Source organism: Mustela erminea, chromosome 1 (genome assembly GCF_009829155.1).
Source record: "Mustela erminea isolate mMusErm1 chromosome 1, mMusErm1.Pri, whole genome shotgun sequence".
NCBI lineage: Eukaryota > Metazoa > Chordata > Mammalia > Carnivora > Mustelidae > Mustela > Mustela erminea.
Window position 1 is genome coordinate 104,958,738 of NC_045614.1, and position 17,029 is coordinate 104,975,766.

Below are 17,029 nucleotides of genomic sequence, written 5' to 3' on the forward strand. Positions count from 1 at the left end.
TGATCCCAGGACCCTGAGATCATGACCTGAGCCGAAGGCAGCGGCTTAACCCACTGAGTCACCCAGGCGCCCGAAGCTAAGAGTCTTGGGAGACATCAGAGTAGGCAGGTTTTCAGGGCAAATTATCAGTAAAGGGATCCTTACAGAGAAAAACACTGAAAATACCCAAAATAGTTCCCCTCAAGTCTTCCCCTCAAGCTGAGTACGAATCAGCGCATGTGTGAGGAAACTCCTGAAGCTCAGGAAAAGCACCAACCAAAAGGATTAAGAGAAAAACTTATCAGGGCTTACACAGAGCTGAGAAGAATGCCTGTTCCTACCAACCCACAGTGGAAAACCTCACTGGGCACAAGGATTCAGGAAGAGCATTTCAGAAGGGTGTTGCTTCAGTAGCGGGATCAAATTAGCCCTCAACTAAAAACTACTCTGGTCCTACCTAACAAAACTCTTTAAGACATGAAGTAATAGGGGTGCCCGGGTGTCTCAGTTGGTTAAGCAGCTGCCTTAGGCTCAGGTCATGATCCCAGTGTCCTGGAATCCAGTCTCATGTCGGGCTCCTTGCTCCATGGAGGGGGGTGTCTGCCTCTTCCCCTTTTGCCCTTCCCCTGAATGTGTGCTCTCTCTCAAATCTTTTTATTTATTTATTTTTAACATTTTATTCTTTTGCCAGGGGTAGGGGAGAAGCACAGCCAGAGGAGTGGGAGGCAGAGGGAGAAGCAGACTCCCTGCTGAGCAGGGAGCCTGATGCCAGGCTCCGTCCCAGGACTCTGGGATCATGACTTGAGATGAAAGCAGATGCTTAACCAACTGAGCCACTTAGGCGCCCTTCCAGTATCATTTTTTAATACAAGAAAAAAATTTGTCAGTGAGCTCAGTGAATTTTCTCCTAGGCAAGCATCCTGGGTAGTCAAACAATTAGAAGATTGCTTAGTGTACTTGGAATCAGAATGGGGGAGTGTTCTCCAGTAGGGGTACACCTGCTTTAGGAATTGACTCTTGGCCAAGCATTACCATTCATGTAAAAGGTGCTCAGTAAATATTTGTTAGATGATTAATTTAATAATCATGGAGAGGTTTTGGGGTTGCTTTCATTGCTGGTGCTTTACCTTTATACTTCAAGCAATAAATTGAGTTGTGTGAAGCATTTTTAGCTCAAGATGGTTAAACTAGATTTGTTCTCTGAGTTGGGAAATGAAAAGTGAAGATTCTACATTAGTTTCTCACAGAGCTTAAATTGTTTTGTATCAAGGCTATTGTTAGTATAAGTTAATTGATGAAATATGTCAGGTTTTGTGATAGTATGTGTCAGAAGAACTAGCACACTTATTGAAAATGTCATTAAAACCTGCCAGCACTTTAGTGAGTACTTAAATATCAGTTAAACTTCGATACATAATTACAACAAAGTCTTAACAGTATGAAGTATATAGTCTATGAAGATATAGCAGAATTCCCTAATATTTGTTGTTCTTTCCCCTCAGTAGTCTTCAACTGTTCTGAAGCACAGGACCTTTCAGACCACTGTAGATATGGACAAAGAAGAAAGGAAGACTATCAACCAGGGTCAAGAAGATGAAATGGTAACTGGTTTTTATAATTTATTTGTCAAGTGTGAAGAATTATCTTTGTAATTTATTATTCTAGGAAAGTAGAAAAGTTCATAAAAACAAAAAAGCACGAAATCAATGTGCTTTTCTCATCCCCACTGCCTTTTTGAATTGGGATTATGTAACATCTCTATTTGTTGATTATAGTAAAATTCCTGTTTGACTGTGAGCTCTAATACTTAAAGTATTTTAAAAAATTTTTATGTATTTTTATTTTATTTTATATTTCTTTTATTTTTATATTTTTTTATTTGATAATTTAAGAAGTTATATTAGCTAATGTTTTAAGTGTAATCCCAAATGTAAGATTTCTAATTTTGATTTATAAAAAATGTTTGAAATCAGCTTAATAAAAAAAGCTTTTCAGCTCTTTGTGTGTAGAAGTGAGAAGATAAGGTTGTTAGGTGTCATATAAGACACCCCATTAAATGTGAATTTCAGATAATCAAGGAATAAATTTTTTATAAGCATGTCCTAAACATAGCATAGGGCAAACAAAATTAATTTTTAATTGAAATTTATGTTTTAACTAGGCCCTCTACATTTTCATTTGCTAAATTTGGCAGCTATTGTTGGGTTATGGTGGGGTTGGTAGTAAACTGAAACAATGAAATAATTTGTGTCAGGAGGTCAAATTGATCAGTCATAGTGGTATTGTGACAATTAGCTAATCATTTGGGAGAAAAATAAAGTTAAAACTTCATTTAAATGCAGTGTGATATTATGGCTTATATCCTGGAACAGAAATAAGACAGTGAAAAAACTAGTGAAATTGTAATAGAGACTAGGTTTAGTTAATAGTAATGTACTAGTGTCAGTCTCTTCAATTAGACTAATGTACCAAGTTAACAGGGTAAACCAGAGGAAGGCATACAGGACCTCTTAATGTTTTTGTAACTTTTCTGCAAATCTAAAACCATTCCAAAAATAAAAGTTTATTTAAAAAAAAAAGTCAGCCTTTTATATGACAAGACTTAATACTTACCAGGAAAATAAAGAACTTTGGCAGTTATCTCCTATCATTTGATATTCAGTTGTGTGATCACTGTGTCCATGCAGGAGATTTATGGCTATAATTTGTGTCGCTGGAAGCTTGCCATAGTTTCTCTAGGAGTGGTTTGCACTGGTGGCTTTCTTCTCCTCCTCCTCTACTGGATGCCTGAATGGCGGGTGAAGGCAACCTGTATTAGAGCTGCGGTTAGAGACTGTGAAGTGGTGCTGCTGAGGACTACTGTAAGTCTGTGTATTTATTGGGAGCTGATTATTCAAAGCATTATATAATGCTTTTGGGTGTACTTGGTTCAAAATAATACATGAGGAACACATCACTGCTAGGATATAATTGGGAATACTAATCCTAAAAGCATTTGTGTTCTAAGTGATAATGATTAGAATAGAAAGGAATCTTTAAATGATTGTATCAACCCCTTCCTTTTATAATTCTTGATGCAGTGAGAAATTAGATGCTTGTCTATCAAGGTCACCAGCCAGTTTAAGGACTATATCAGATCTGTTATTCACTAGACCAGCTGCCTTTCTACTCTGTGATGCTGCTGCTTCCCTGGTTGTTGTTGTTGTTGTTTTAAATCTTAATTGGAAGCGTTTATTTATTTATTTTTTTTTTTTTTAAAGATTTTATTTATTTATTTATTTGACAGAGAGAAATCACAAGTAGACAGAGAGGCAGGCAGAGAGAGAGAGAGAGAGAGGGAAGCAGGCTCCCTGCTGAGCAGAGAGCCCGATGCGGGACTCGATCCCAGGACCCTGAGATCATGACCTGAGCCGAAGGCAGCGGCTTAACCCACTGAGCCACCCAGGCGCCCAGTTGGAAGCGTTTAATCAGAGCCTTTAATTTCTTTTTTTTCCTTTTCTTTTAATTAAAGAAATTATTTTTATTGAAGTATAATTGGCATAGGACATTATATTAATTTCAGGCATACAGCATAATTATTCAGTATTTGTGTAGATTTTTAAATAATCACAATAACGGCAGTTAACATCTGTTACCATACAAAGTTACAGAAATTTTTTTTTCATGTGATGAGAACTTTTAAGGTCTGTTATTTTAGCAACTTTCAAATATGCCCTACAGTACTGTTAACTGTAGTCACCATGCCGAACGTTAGATCCCTGGGAAGTTTTCACCTTTTGACAACTTTTACCCATTTCACCTCCACTCACCCCGTACCTTTGGTAACCACTTAATCTGTTGTCTGTGAGTTCGTTTTTTGTTGTTGTTGTTGTTGTTGTTGTTACGTGTATTTTTTAATTGAAGTAGAGTTGACATACAATATTAGTTTCAAGTAGACAGTATGACTTGACGTTTATGTACATCATGAAATACCACAGTAAGTGTACTGACCATCTGTCACCATTCGAAGTTATTATATTACTGACTATATTCCCTGTGCTGTACTTTTCATTCCCATAACCTAATTCTTTTATGCTGAAAGTTTGTACCTTTTTTTCTCTTTCATCTATTTCACCCATTCCTCCTTCCCCCTCCCTTTTGACAACATCAGTTTGTTTTCTGTATTTTTGAGTTTGTTTCTGTTTCTGTTTGTTTTGTTTTTGGTATTTGTTTTGATTTTTGTTGTAGTATCTGTTTTTTTCTGTTTGATTTATTTCATAATAAGCATAGCATAATACCATCTAGGTCCATCCAGTTGTCCCAATGACAAGATTTTATTCTTTTTTTTTTTTTTTTTAAAGATTTTATTTATTTATTTGACAGAGAGAGATCACAAGTAGGCAGAGAGGCAGGCAGAGAGAGAGAGGAGGAAGCAGGCTCCCTGCTGAGCAGAGAGCCCGATGCAGGACTCGATCCCAGGACCCTGAGATCATGACCCGAGCCGAAGGCAGCGGCTCAACCCACTGAGCCACCCAGGCACCCGATTTTATTCTTTTTTATGAATGAGTGCTATTTCATTATAAATATATATACCACTTCTTCTTAATCCATGTATCACTGGGCACTTAGCTTGCTTCCATATCTTGGCCCTTGTAAATAATGTTGCAGTAAACATAAGGGTGCATATATCTTCCTGAATTTGTGTTTTTGCTTTCTTCGCGTGAATACCTGCGCATGGATTACTGGGTCTCATAGTATTTCTATTTTTAATTTTTTTTTTTTAAGATTTTATTTATTTGGCAGACAGAGATCACAAGTAGGCAGAGAGGCAGGCAGAGAGAGAGGAAGGGAAAAGCAGGCTCCCCGATGAGCAGAGAGCCTGACAAGAGCAAGAGCCTGAGCCACCCAGGTGCCCCCAATTTTTAATTTTTTGAGGAGCCTCCATATTGTTTTCCTTAGTGGCTGTACCAGTTTGCATTCCCACCAACAGTGCACCAGGTTTCTCTTTTCTACACATCTTCACCAACACTAGTTTTTCTTGTCTTTTTTGATACTAGCCATTCTGACTGATTGATTATCTCACTATGGTTTTGATTTGCATTTCCCTGATGATTGATGGTATTGAGCATCTTTTGTCACTTGGTCATCTTTATGTCTTCTTTGGAAACAGGTTTATTCCATCCTCTGCCCATTTTTTAATTGGGTTTTTGTTGTTGAGTTATATGAATTCTTTGTATGTTCTAGAGATTAGCCCCTTACCAGATATATCTTTTGCTTGTATCTTCTCTCATTCAGTAGGTTGCCTTTTCATTTTGTTGATGGTTTCCTCAGAGGCCTTAATTTCTAGCCTCAGTATGTTGATAGTTAAATTAAGAATTACTCTTAATTTTGCATGGGATATTGTATTAGTGAAGTATGTCATAAAGTGATGAACACTGGAAAGCTTTTATACATCTTCATGTATGGAATTTATACATTTTGGGTGCGCCTGGGTGGCTCAGTTAGTTAAACCTCTGTCTTAGCTCAGGTCATGATCGCAGGGTCTTGGGATAGAGCCCCGCACCGGGCTCCTTGCTCAGTGGGGAGTCTGCTTCTCCCTCTCCTTTTGCCCCTCCCCCTGCTTGTTTGCGAACGTGCACGTGTTCTCTCTCTGTCAGATAAATAGATAAAATCTTTTAAAAAAGATGAGAAAAAATTTTGAGCAGCGTTTAAAAAAATTTATACATCTTGAAATGGTGTAACATTTAGTGCGTAGGAAGTGATGCTTTTTCAGGGACAAATCAATAATCTGTAAAGAATGGGAATTAAAAAATATGTAGGTAGTTATGTAATATACAAAATTGACTTTTTATCCCTTTCTCTCTTGTAAGGATGAATTCAGAATGTGGTTTTGTGCAAAAATTCGATTTCTTTCTCTGGAAACTCACCCATTTTTGAACCCCAAATCTATGACTAATAAAGTTGCAAATGGCCATGCTGTTCATCTAACTGAAAATTTGGCTGAAGAGAATAGGCATGAGATGAATAAATATTCACAGACTCAACCACAGCAGGTATAATGATCTTAGTGTCAAAGTTTCTTTGAAAACTGGAATTGTTATATTTTATGCTGTCATAACCTATAATTTTGTACATGCAGTTATTTTTGTTTGGGATAAATTAATATACATATAAAATATTTATTACTATACATGGCTCAGTTTAGGTACTAGTAAAAGAAGCAGATTGCATTTGTATGTGATCATTTTAATTTTAATAGATAATAGATTTGTGTTAGTAAACTTCATCATAAACAAGTGATGGTAATGTAATGCCTTTTGATGTAACATTTATATGTGTTCTTCAGGTCCGTTATTTCACCCACCACAGTGTAAAATACTTCTGGAATGATACTCTTCACAATTTTGATTTTTTAAAGTAAGTATGCTTCCTTTGTTTGGATTATATTATGAGTATCTTGAAAATGTTCTAGATAAAAAAAGAATTCATTTTAGTGTTACATAAAATCAGAGGAGTTTATTGCATAACTTTTATTCACTTAATAAAAACTCCCTGGTGTTACTTGAATACTTACTAACCATTTTAGGGTAAAGCCTACTTGTAACTTTTACCTTGGCAAAATTTACATAAAAGTTTGAAACAGTATGATTCTCCAAATCTACTCTGAGTTGGAGTTCTTTTCTTTTTGTGGATTCATTTCAGAGTGAATTTTGAGTACACTCCACAGCCTGTCAGAATACCTGCATTCTCATTTCCCAACTTGCCAAATTTATCCTTGAGGGATGGAGTCATAGACCAACAGAAGTTTAACTTTACTATGTGGATAAAGATTTAGACGTTGTCAAATGTGTTAAGCCTCAAGTAGGAAAAATTGGAGGAATCCCTTAACCTGTATTTATTGTGAAGGCTTCGAATTATACAAGCACTAGGATATTTAGGATTCTATTTTTATTTCTGTTGTTAAAGTGATTATTGTAATCACTCATTAAGTATCACTACTTGAGTGCTGAAGGAATTTTTAACATTAGTAATATAAAGAGAATCACCTTATGAACATTTAATATTCATGCCTGGATTTTTTTCCTCAGACACTAAAGAATTGGAATACTCTGGAATAGCCCTGGGCATTTCCACATGCTTAGTTCTGAAGACCATTCCTAATTAAGAACTATTGCCTTATAGAACACTGCCAGTGAGCTGCCATTTTGTTTTTTAAAAAAAGACTTGGAGCTGATCTTTGCTGCTTTTGAGAAGTTACCAGCTAAAGTTGAAAAAAAATTTCAAACCTATTTGCCATGTGGTGTTTGCCAACTGTAGAAACTTGCAGAATTTAAACTTTTCCCAAGGATAGCTGTTAATTATGGAGCTTAGTTTTTCTACCTGAAAAAAGTAGAAAAGGATTGGAGTTAAGTGATGTACAAAACTCTCCTTAGAGTGCTGTGACCAGTATCTTAGTTAAAATAAGCATAATTAAGACATTTTTGGGGAAAAGTAGATCTGTTGGTTGAATCCAGTTAGAACTGTTAACAGATTTTAGGCAATGCCTGTGACTTATATAAATTTTGTACTTCTCTTCTAGGTTTGTATTAAAACAGGGACAGATTTGGATTGATGCTTTTATTGAAAGAAAAATCATTGAATAGGATTTTTTAGCGTGAAGCTTAAAAAATTGAAGAGAGAAAATTACATAGATAAAAAGTAAAAAAAGATTTTACTTTGGAATTCTCACGTTAGTCATACTGTACCTTTAGTTTTATTAGTTTAATTATTAGCTCCTATAGCTTTGGTACAACCTTAAAGGATAATAATATTATTACATAAACTTGAGTATTTAGAGCCATTTTATTGTGTGATAGATACATTGGATAACTTAGAATATGGCACATTTGAGAATTAGAACTTTCATTATTGTTTATCTTAGGAATTTGAGATTTAAAAATTCTCATCTCAGTTTTTGTTAAGGGTTTCTATTTGTAAGGAGGTCACACTTTAAAATCAGGAATATAGAAAAATGAGGCATTAAGACATTTGGATATTTTAAACTTTGTTTAAAGTAAAAACTTTGGATTTATTTAGGGGACTGGATGAAGGTGTTTCTTGTACGTCAATTTATGAAAAGCATAGTGCAGGACTGACAAAGGGGATGCATGCCTACAGGTAATTTTTATCCAACTAAAGTTAGACCTGTTATCAAAGTTCCTAAATAAAGTAGTATATGTAGTCCACCCTTTTACCGTATAGTTGTACATATTAACAGGTATTTATAGAGATAGTAGTTGACAGCTTATATTTTATTTGGGTAAGACTGTCTGTTAGTTTAAGAATTATGAAAATGTTGAAGCTGGAATTTTGAAGTTGATATCTCTGAAAATATACCATATTTCATCAATTCTAAGCTGCACATTTTTCCACATTTTAACCTAATTTAAAGGAGGGATGTATCATGTTGGGTGGAGTGTTATCCTTGAGAGCATTTTTGTCTTGATGGCATGTAAACTAATGAGTATGTCTTATAATTGATGGCATCTTAGATTTTCTGAATTGTATTGGAAATTATAAGCATGCTAAAAATTTACCACAATGAATATTTTAAAGTGGGATGCATAGTCTTTTTTAATCATGTTATTCTTTGCTACAGTATAAAAATATACCGGCATATTGTATATTTTGAGAATAATTATCATTTTCAAATTGAATTGGCAGGGTTTTATACTTCTGGTTTTTTTCAGTGGGTTAGGATATTAAAAATTTAATTCATTCAGACTTATTCAGAATTACTCATTACTCTTTCATATGGAAAGTACTACTAGGAGTTTAAGTTGGAAGGATTTAATAAAGTTTTGAAAACTTTTTAAAGTCAAATGTATAGTTTTTGAAATAAATATTTTTAGTATAATATTCTCATTAGAAAAATAGTACAGGACCCCTCAAATATATTTTAGTCTCTTGCAAAAATTAATCGCAATTCAAAATTTTGATTCCTGCTCTGTTCAAGGATGAAAAAGAAAGCGTTTGCAGACATGGTTATTATAGACTAGTGGGAAAGATACTCGTCACACAGAGATAATGAGGCAGAATGAAACAACAGTATAGTTACCCAGTATTCACTACTTTGTTTTAAATACTGTAGGTAGAGAATTGAATTGTGGAAGACAAGTATGTAGAAACATGAATGTTTAAGTTCCATATTTAAGAGCAATCTGTGGTTTGAACCTTACCTAATGAAATGCCATCCCTAAGTTCTACTGTTATTATATAATATAATGTAACACTATTATTATGTTTTCCCGTTATAGAAAATTGCTTTATGGAGTAAATGAAATTACTGTGAAAGTGCCTTCTGTTTTTAAGCTTCTAATTAAGGAGGTAAGATGACATTTGTGATCAGAGGGTTGTCAATTTGGAAAGAGCCATGATTTTTAAGTAATATAATATTCTTGGTTTTGTCTTAGTTTCCCCCTCACTCTTTTTTTTAAACTTGAAATGTAAAAGTAGTAACTGTGGTAGAGAAATAATTTGGGGGCATAAATTACCTTTTTAATAGTTACCTTATTTTTTGTTTTGCTCTGTTTGCCTGTACAATTTTGTTTTTTACTCTCAGTATGTTGTACATGTAAATCTTATCTTACATGTATGTATGCAGCTGACTTATCATGTTTATTTTTCATGTGGTGTTTTGTAGTGCATTTTTGGGAACTAGGCATTGTGCCATAGGTTTAGAATACAAAACATGACCTGATGATTGACATTGATGAACTTGTACTTTATCCTGGGAGGGAAACGGGTCAGTAGTTATTGCAGTGAGAGCTCAGTGAGGTGCCATTGAAGAGCTGTGAATAAAGTTACATGGGTAAATGAAGGAGGTACAGGATTTTGCTTGGCAGAGTTAGGCTCTCTAGTCTTCCTTTCGATTTTTGGCTAAAGATCAAGAGTTGGGTGAATACCTTCAGTAGATGTTACAGATTGTTTTCCCTCAGTTCCTGAGAGTGGCCATATAATGTTGTTGTACAACATAGCAGATTGTAGTGATTAGGAATTAGAAAGTCTGGTTTGTAATATAATCCCATCAGTAACTAGCTTTCATCATCAGAAAACCTTTCTGCTGCTCCTTTATAAAATTGGCCGAAGTCCTTTAAACTTAACCTTGTTTAATTTTGAAGTAAAATGGGACTATGTATGTGAAAGTGCTTTGAAAAGTGTACAGGCATCAATTTTAAGACATTTGGGGGAAGTTATTAATAAAATTGATAGGATACTGTTAAATTTGGCTAAACAAAGTCCATTGCCAGGATTCCCTTATCTCTTTTTTCTCATTTAGGTTTTAATCCTTATTTCCTTAGAGAATGCAAAGCAGTGTAACTTATTATCTCATATTTGTCTTCCTGTAGACTCCAGTGAACCTTTGACTTATAGGAAAATTGGTATTTGGAGTTCATAATAAGTAAACATTTGTTCAATTTAATTAAGAATTTTATATCCTTTAGTAGCCTGGTAATTATTGGAAGCAAATGTATTTTATTGCTGAAGCAGAATGAAGAATAGCTAAATACACACGTTAACTGTTTCTAGCTTAGTCTTTATTGGGTTTGGCATGTATCTAAATGGATACAAATAATTTAAATTAAGCTTGTTTAGCCAAGTCCTAGTAGGTTAGTGGAAAAAAAGTACTTTGCTAACATCTTGCCCTACTCTTTCAGTAGTACATTTTGCCCTAGGGCACTACAGAGCTTATCCTCTAAATATCTTGTTGTTTATTTCTTAATGAAAAGGTGGAACATCTGTTTGGTTATAAGTTTGACTTAAAAATCTTGTTTTTTAGGTTCTCAACCCATTTTACATTTTCCAGCTGTTCAGTGTTATACTGTGGAGCACTGATGAATACTATTATTATGCTCTAGCCATTGTGATTATGTCTATAGTGTCAATTGTAAGCTCTCTGTATTCCATTAGAAAGGTAAGTCCAATTTATTATGGCTTTCACAACTGTGTATTTTGTAGTAACATGTAAAGTGTGTAGAACAATACTTCGTACAAAGTAATACTCAGTATAGTTATTCTTTTAATTATATGAGTATGTATTTCTTCCCTTTCTTTCTTTCTTTTTTTTTTTTTTAAAGATTTTATTTATTTATTTGACAGAGATCACAAGTAGACAGAGAGAGATGGAGAAGCAGGTTCTCTGCTCAGCAGAGAACCCAATGCGGGACTTGATTCCGGGACTCCGGGATCATGACCCGAGCCGAAGGCAGAGGCTTTAATCCACTGAGCCACCCAGGCGCCCCAACCCTCTCTTTCTGAGGTGGGGGGAGGCGGATGCTTTTTAGAGTTAAACTACCACTTGACTGCTTAGAGGCCATAGGGATCTATAGGTACTTACAACAGACTGGAATACTGGAGGGCTTATTCTGTTGTTTGCAGGACTGTCTCATTAAAGTGCATCTTTTTTTTTGTCTTGAGCTCATCATTCAATAATCTTTGAATCTTTTAGTCTTGACATTTTTAATGGCAGAGTAATATGTATTTGCCATATTAACTTACCTTATTTTATGGCACCCTTGCTTTTTAATATATATTGAAGAGTGGATTTATGTTAGCTAGTTTTTACATTTTTTTCCCCTTTTTCAGCAATATATTATGTTGCACGACATGGTGGCGGCTCACAGTACTGTGAGAGTTTCAGTTTGCAGAGTGAATGAAGGTAAGTACTTAAGGTAATTTTTGGAAAAATAAACCAAATAGGATACCCATTGAGCACTGATAACTAAAGCAAGACTAATATATTATACATATACATATACATTCTTTTTTTTTTTTTTGTAAGATTTTATTTGAGAGAGATTGTGTGTGCGTGCGTGTGTGCCTGCATGTGTGCGTGCACGAGTGCAGGGAGGGGCTGAAGAAAAGGGAAAGAGACTTGCTGAGTGGGCAGCTCCATGTGGGGCTGGATCCCAGGATCCTGAGATAACGACTGGAGCCAAAGTCAGACAAAAATTCAAACACTTAACTCTGAGCCACCCAGCACCCCTGAGCCTCTATACGTTCATTTTTTAAGAAGTAAAAAAAGTGTTTGGATTTGTGTTGCTCTCTGAGGGTGTATCAGATTCATTCCTGTAAAATGGCATTTTTCTTTTTCTTACTGTGTGACAGGTACTGAGATGTAATCATTGAGATGTAATCAGTGATCACTGAGATGCAGTGATTACAAGATGGACACTGCTTGTTGTCACGGAATGCCAGTCTAGTTGAAAAGGCATAGTAACAAAGTGTGACAGACGTCATGATTAGAGGTTGGGGAATTTAGATACTAGAGCTTGCTTACTGTAGGTGTCAGAGACGGCTTCTTGGAGAAAGCATCTTTAAGTGGTTGAATTAGTCGGATAAGAGGTAGGTGAGGGGCCTGGTGAGAGAGGGAGAGAAGAGGGTTTTAAGTGCCCAGTCTTCTGGAAGTGAGAGGGAGCTTGGTCACTGTAATAACTGAAAGAAATTCAGCGTGCCAGGTGCAGCAGCTGGATGATGGACAGCCATCTAAGGCATGTTAAGGAATTTGAGCTCATTTCAAAAGGCAGTGGAAAGCTAGTGAAGGGTTTTTAAGCAGAGGAGTGATTTGGTGTTTTCCTTTTTGCAAAAATCATTCTGTCTCTTGTGTTCAGATGGGTTTAGAGGAGAGTAATGTTGAAGGCATGAAATGGATCAAGGTGAAGGTTGTGGAGATGGAGAAAAATGAAGTGGGACTGAAAGACCCCTAAATGTGGGCATTGAACTGGATTTAATAATTCATTGGATGTGAGGTAATAGATCAGTGTCAGGCTTGGCGGATGGACATCAGTGTCATTTAACTAAAAGAGGAACACTGGAGGAGAAGCAGTATTGTAGGAAAGGATAATGTTTTGGACACATTAGTTGGTCTGGTGTGATATTGAAGTGTTAAAGGACATAAAGGAGAGACAACACAGCAGCATGGGCCTTGGAAGGACTCGCCATTTTGATTGATTGAGAATACCAAATCAGTCTCCATTCTCTTGGCTCAGTACACTACGTCCAAGCACAAACACAGTTCGGCCTGGTAGGTGCTTCCTTCCCTGTGCTTCCTGGTCACTTGCTGCTTTTTTAGTTGGGAGTATCTCTCTTTGTTGGTGCTTGCTCGTCCTCTTACTGCTTTGCTGCTGCTGAAGGCACTGGCGATGCCAGGACTTTGCAATCAACTCATGTTTTCCTTACCCCTCTGTAAAGGCTAACGAGTCATTGGTATTTTGTTTCCTGGTATACCTGAGAGGTGTAGACTTTCACAAGTGGCATTAAAGTTTTAAAAAAGTCATGTTTATTTAAAAATGAAAAGTATGATGCCTAGTATGTGCTTTTACTATCATTAGAATTCTTCAGACGTTGTTTCCTCATAGTTTAGTTGAAGGGAAAGAAAGGCAAAGAGTTTTTGCCCAAAGACTAACATCACAAATAATAGTTTTCTCTTTACATACAAACGAGCAGAAATCCTTCCTGGGGATGGTATTAAGCCTAAGGGAGGGAAAGAATGAGAGAAAGAGTCTAAATGTAAGACAGTCTTAAAGAAAAACCTCCTTTTACTTGGGAAGCTCTTCTTAAAAAGTGTTTGGCTAAATTGAATATAATACAGATTTCCAAGGAAATGAACTAGATAAAATAATGCAGTGTTATAAATTTATTTAAAATAGACCTAAAATATTAGGACTATTTAGGAATATTGAGAAGGTATTGGAATGTTATAAGTTATAAATAGTGGCAGTGAGAAAAAGGTGTTTAAAAAATTGCTGTTAAAAAGAAAATACACTGGGGTGCCTGGGTGGCTCAGTTGGTTAAGCATCTGCCTTTGGCTCAGATCACGATCTTGGGGTCCTGAGATCATGCCCTATGTTGGGCTCCCTACTCAATAAGGAGCCTGTTTCTCCCTTTCCCTGTCCCCCTCCCCCCATCACTCATGCTCTCTTTCTCAAATAAAATTTTTAAAAAATACACTAAAATTGTCAATGCTTTCTGTTGTTTCCAAGGAGTTTTAGAAATCTAAGCTTATTTACCTGTTGGGATCTCATATTTGGACTCTGTTTTCTAAGACGGCTGTTGTACTGAGTATTGCTGTCCAGCTGCCTGTTTGGTCAGAGGGGACTTGGCATCACCTGTGTGCAGTTGGCATCCTGTCAGGGGACAAACTGTCTGACATACTTAAATACCATGCTTTGTTACCCTAAGGCATAATAATCTTGTTTTATTTTCGTGTATTGAGATTGTCCTATTTAACTTCATTATATTTTTAACTTAGCATTGAGGTCAGTTGACGTTCAGGCAGATCTTTTATTTACTCTGTTTTTATTTCAAGTTAAAGAATATTCATATTTCTCTTTTTCTTTCTTTAAATCCAGAAATAGAAGAGATCTTCTCTACAGACCTTGTGCCAGGAGATGTTATGGTCATTCCATTGAATGGGACAGTCATGCCTTGTGATGCAGTTCTTATTAATGGTACTTGCATTGTAAATGAAAGCATGTTAACAGGTAAACTAAATGAGTAAAAATCAGATCAGTTGTTTATAATGATAAGATTTAAGTAGTTTCTGATTAAACTATTTAAAAACTATTTTGTATCTATAACTAAAACTGTATTATTTATATTTACTCATGAATGTGATGGATAATGAAGATTTTTTTTATTTTGAAGAGAGCAAATTCTGCGTTATACTCAGTTGTGGTACTAAATCATTATGCTGGTGTTCACTACATTTTTGGGCATACTTCTTTTGACATGAGGAAATACTTTATAGTAAGAGAAGAGGAATTAGAAATATGTCCTTTGCTTGCAGAGAGTGTCATCATATTTACTTCCCTATTTGATATGTAGAAAGTGGGAATAAAGATTTTATGTTTTCCTTAAACTGGGAAAGTAGACTTTGAAATGACTTCTGTTTGGAAATTCATAATCTGAAGGTAGAATTTGATACCTTTTTATGTTTTCTTTATTTTTTGTCAGAGTCAATCTGGAAAGAAGTGATTGCTATGTTTTAAAATTGTTAAGAGTTTTCTCTTAAAACACAATCAACAAATATCCCCACATACTTGTCACCTTTGAAACAAGAAATGTGAATGCTACAGAGAATTAAATTTAATGTTGAAAAGAATTTGGCAATTTGTTGTTGAGAGAACTACCATACTACATATTTTCTCTACTCCCTTTCCTAGATGCCTTTTCTCTTCTCTCTCTCTCTTTCTCTGTGTGTGTGTGTTTGTGTAATGGGGGTAGGAGTAGGTCTTCACATCTGGGTGTGCTTGAGGCTGTAGCGTGCTTCTCAGTTCAGTTTTGGGGGATCAGTGAACAGATGCTAGGGCCGTGGCAGCTGCCTGGTCTTTTTATCTGAAACTTGACAAAATCATTTCCAGATTATTACTTTGACTCACAGCTCACTTTCAGGAATTATTGTGAGAGATAAGACTTGATATTTTTGGTTAAGGAAATTGGTAGACAGAAAGCTAATTGAGTAAGTTTTGTTATCCTCATATGAGAACTCCTAGTAACTATTGAAATAGTATAATAACATTTAGGTTATTTTACAATTCAAGATTTGTGCATTTGATACTGATTTCTGTGCTTTATAATTTTTTTTTTTTAAAGGAGAGAGTGTTCCAGTGACAAAGACTAATTTGCCAAATCCTTCAGTGGACATAAAAGGAATGGGAGATGAATTCTATAGTCCAGAAATACATAAACGACACACTTTGTTTTGTGGGACTACTGTAATTCAAACTCGTTTCTACACTGGAGAACTTGTCAAAGCTGTAGTAGTTAGAACAGGTAGAAAACATGACATCTCTTCTTACATGGTTTAATGTATTTGATGCCTACTGAATGTTTAAAAAGAGATTCTGTTTTGGGAGATAATTCTCATTTTCTTATAAAAATATAGTAATTTTCTTCTTTAATTTTTTTTTAAAGGTTTTAGTACTTCCAAAGGACAGCTTGTTCGTTCTATATTATATCCCAAACCAACCGATTTTAAACTCTACAGAGATGCCTACTTGTTTCTGCTGTGTCTTGTGGCAGTGGCTGGTATTGGATTTATCTACACTATCATCAATAGCATTTTAAATGAGGTATGTAAATGGTAAACTTTAAATAGGGTTTGATTCTTAATGATTGCATGTGGCTGCCGAAGGTTTGAAATGTGGCTAATGAGAATAAAGAACTATACTTTTGATTTAATTTAAATTAACCAAATGAAACTAGTAGCTGTTATTTTGGAATGTGCGGATATAGAACGTTTTCGTCATAGCAGGAAGTTCTTTGGGACAGTTGTGGTTTAGATGGTCTTTTTCTTGTTCTCTTGTGACTTTTTAGAGAGGGAGGGGTGATCACATACTCACCAAAGGTTTATTTTTTTCTCTCTCTCTTTTTAACTTCTGGGATATACAGCATTAAAAAGTTATTTGCGATTACTTAATTGAAGGTACTTCTAAGAGACCTCGTCAAATTTCCCTTTTCCATTCCCTTTAGAGACAGGCATAGTACGATGCTGTTATTAAGAGTTTTTGTCTGATAGATGTGTATTGAACTTTGAAGTGTGTAGTGTGTGACGCCTGTAGAGCTCTTAAAATGAAAACTTCCCTTAAAAATAGCTTTCATTCCACAGTCCATTGACAATTCACTGAGCTTCCTATTTTACAGCCTCTAAAGGGAAGAGGAATTGTAAATGGTTGATGAATGTAACTCTATACACCTTTATATGTAAAATTGAAAATGGTTTATGGATTCTTCACATTAGATTAGTAAATATTTGATATGGGGGGAGGTCCTGACATTGATTTTTGTGTTAATTGTAGGTAGAAATTGGGGTAATAATTATCGAGTCTCTGGATATCATTACCATTACTGTGCCACCTGCGCTTCCTGCTGCAATGACAGCTGGCATTGTGTATGCCCAAAGAAGACTGAAAAAAATTGGTATTTTCTGTATCAGTCCCCAAAGGATAAATATTTGTGGACAGCTGAATCTTGTTTGCTTTGACAAGGTTGGTTCAGTTTCATAATCATTCTCAAAGGTTGCTTTCATGGC

The 17,029-nt window shown here is 35.5% G+C and overlaps 1 protein-coding gene across 5 annotated transcripts in view; it reads left to right on the forward strand.

The window, feature by feature from the left end:
* Nucleotides 1–17,029, forward strand: part of ATP13A3 (ATPase 13A3) — a 93,368-nt gene that overhangs the window by 24,086 nt on the left and 52,253 nt on the right. For 4 of the 5 annotated variants that reach the window (XM_032337487.1, XM_032337517.1, XM_032337501.1 and 1 more), the window contains 12 exons: nucleotides 1,482–1,580; nucleotides 2,667–2,840; nucleotides 5,829–6,011; nucleotides 6,305–6,375; nucleotides 8,035–8,115; nucleotides 9,255–9,324; nucleotides 10,778–10,912; nucleotides 11,584–11,656; nucleotides 14,349–14,480; nucleotides 15,592–15,771; nucleotides 15,913–16,070; nucleotides 16,797–16,985. In XM_032337487.1, coding sequence (XP_032193378.1) covers nucleotides 1,530–1,580; nucleotides 2,667–2,840; nucleotides 5,829–6,011; nucleotides 6,305–6,375; nucleotides 8,035–8,115; nucleotides 9,255–9,324; nucleotides 10,778–10,912; nucleotides 11,584–11,656; nucleotides 14,349–14,480; nucleotides 15,592–15,771; nucleotides 15,913–16,070; nucleotides 16,797–16,985 — 1,497 coding nt within the window. In that variant the 5' untranslated portion in view covers nucleotides 1,482–1,529. The remainder of the gene's footprint in view (nucleotides 1–1,481; nucleotides 1,581–2,666; nucleotides 2,841–5,828; nucleotides 6,012–6,304; nucleotides 6,376–8,034; nucleotides 8,116–9,254; nucleotides 9,325–10,777; nucleotides 10,913–11,583; nucleotides 11,657–14,348; nucleotides 14,481–15,591; nucleotides 15,772–15,912; nucleotides 16,071–16,796; nucleotides 16,986–17,029) is intronic. The other variant, XM_032337494.1, reaches the window with a different exon arrangement.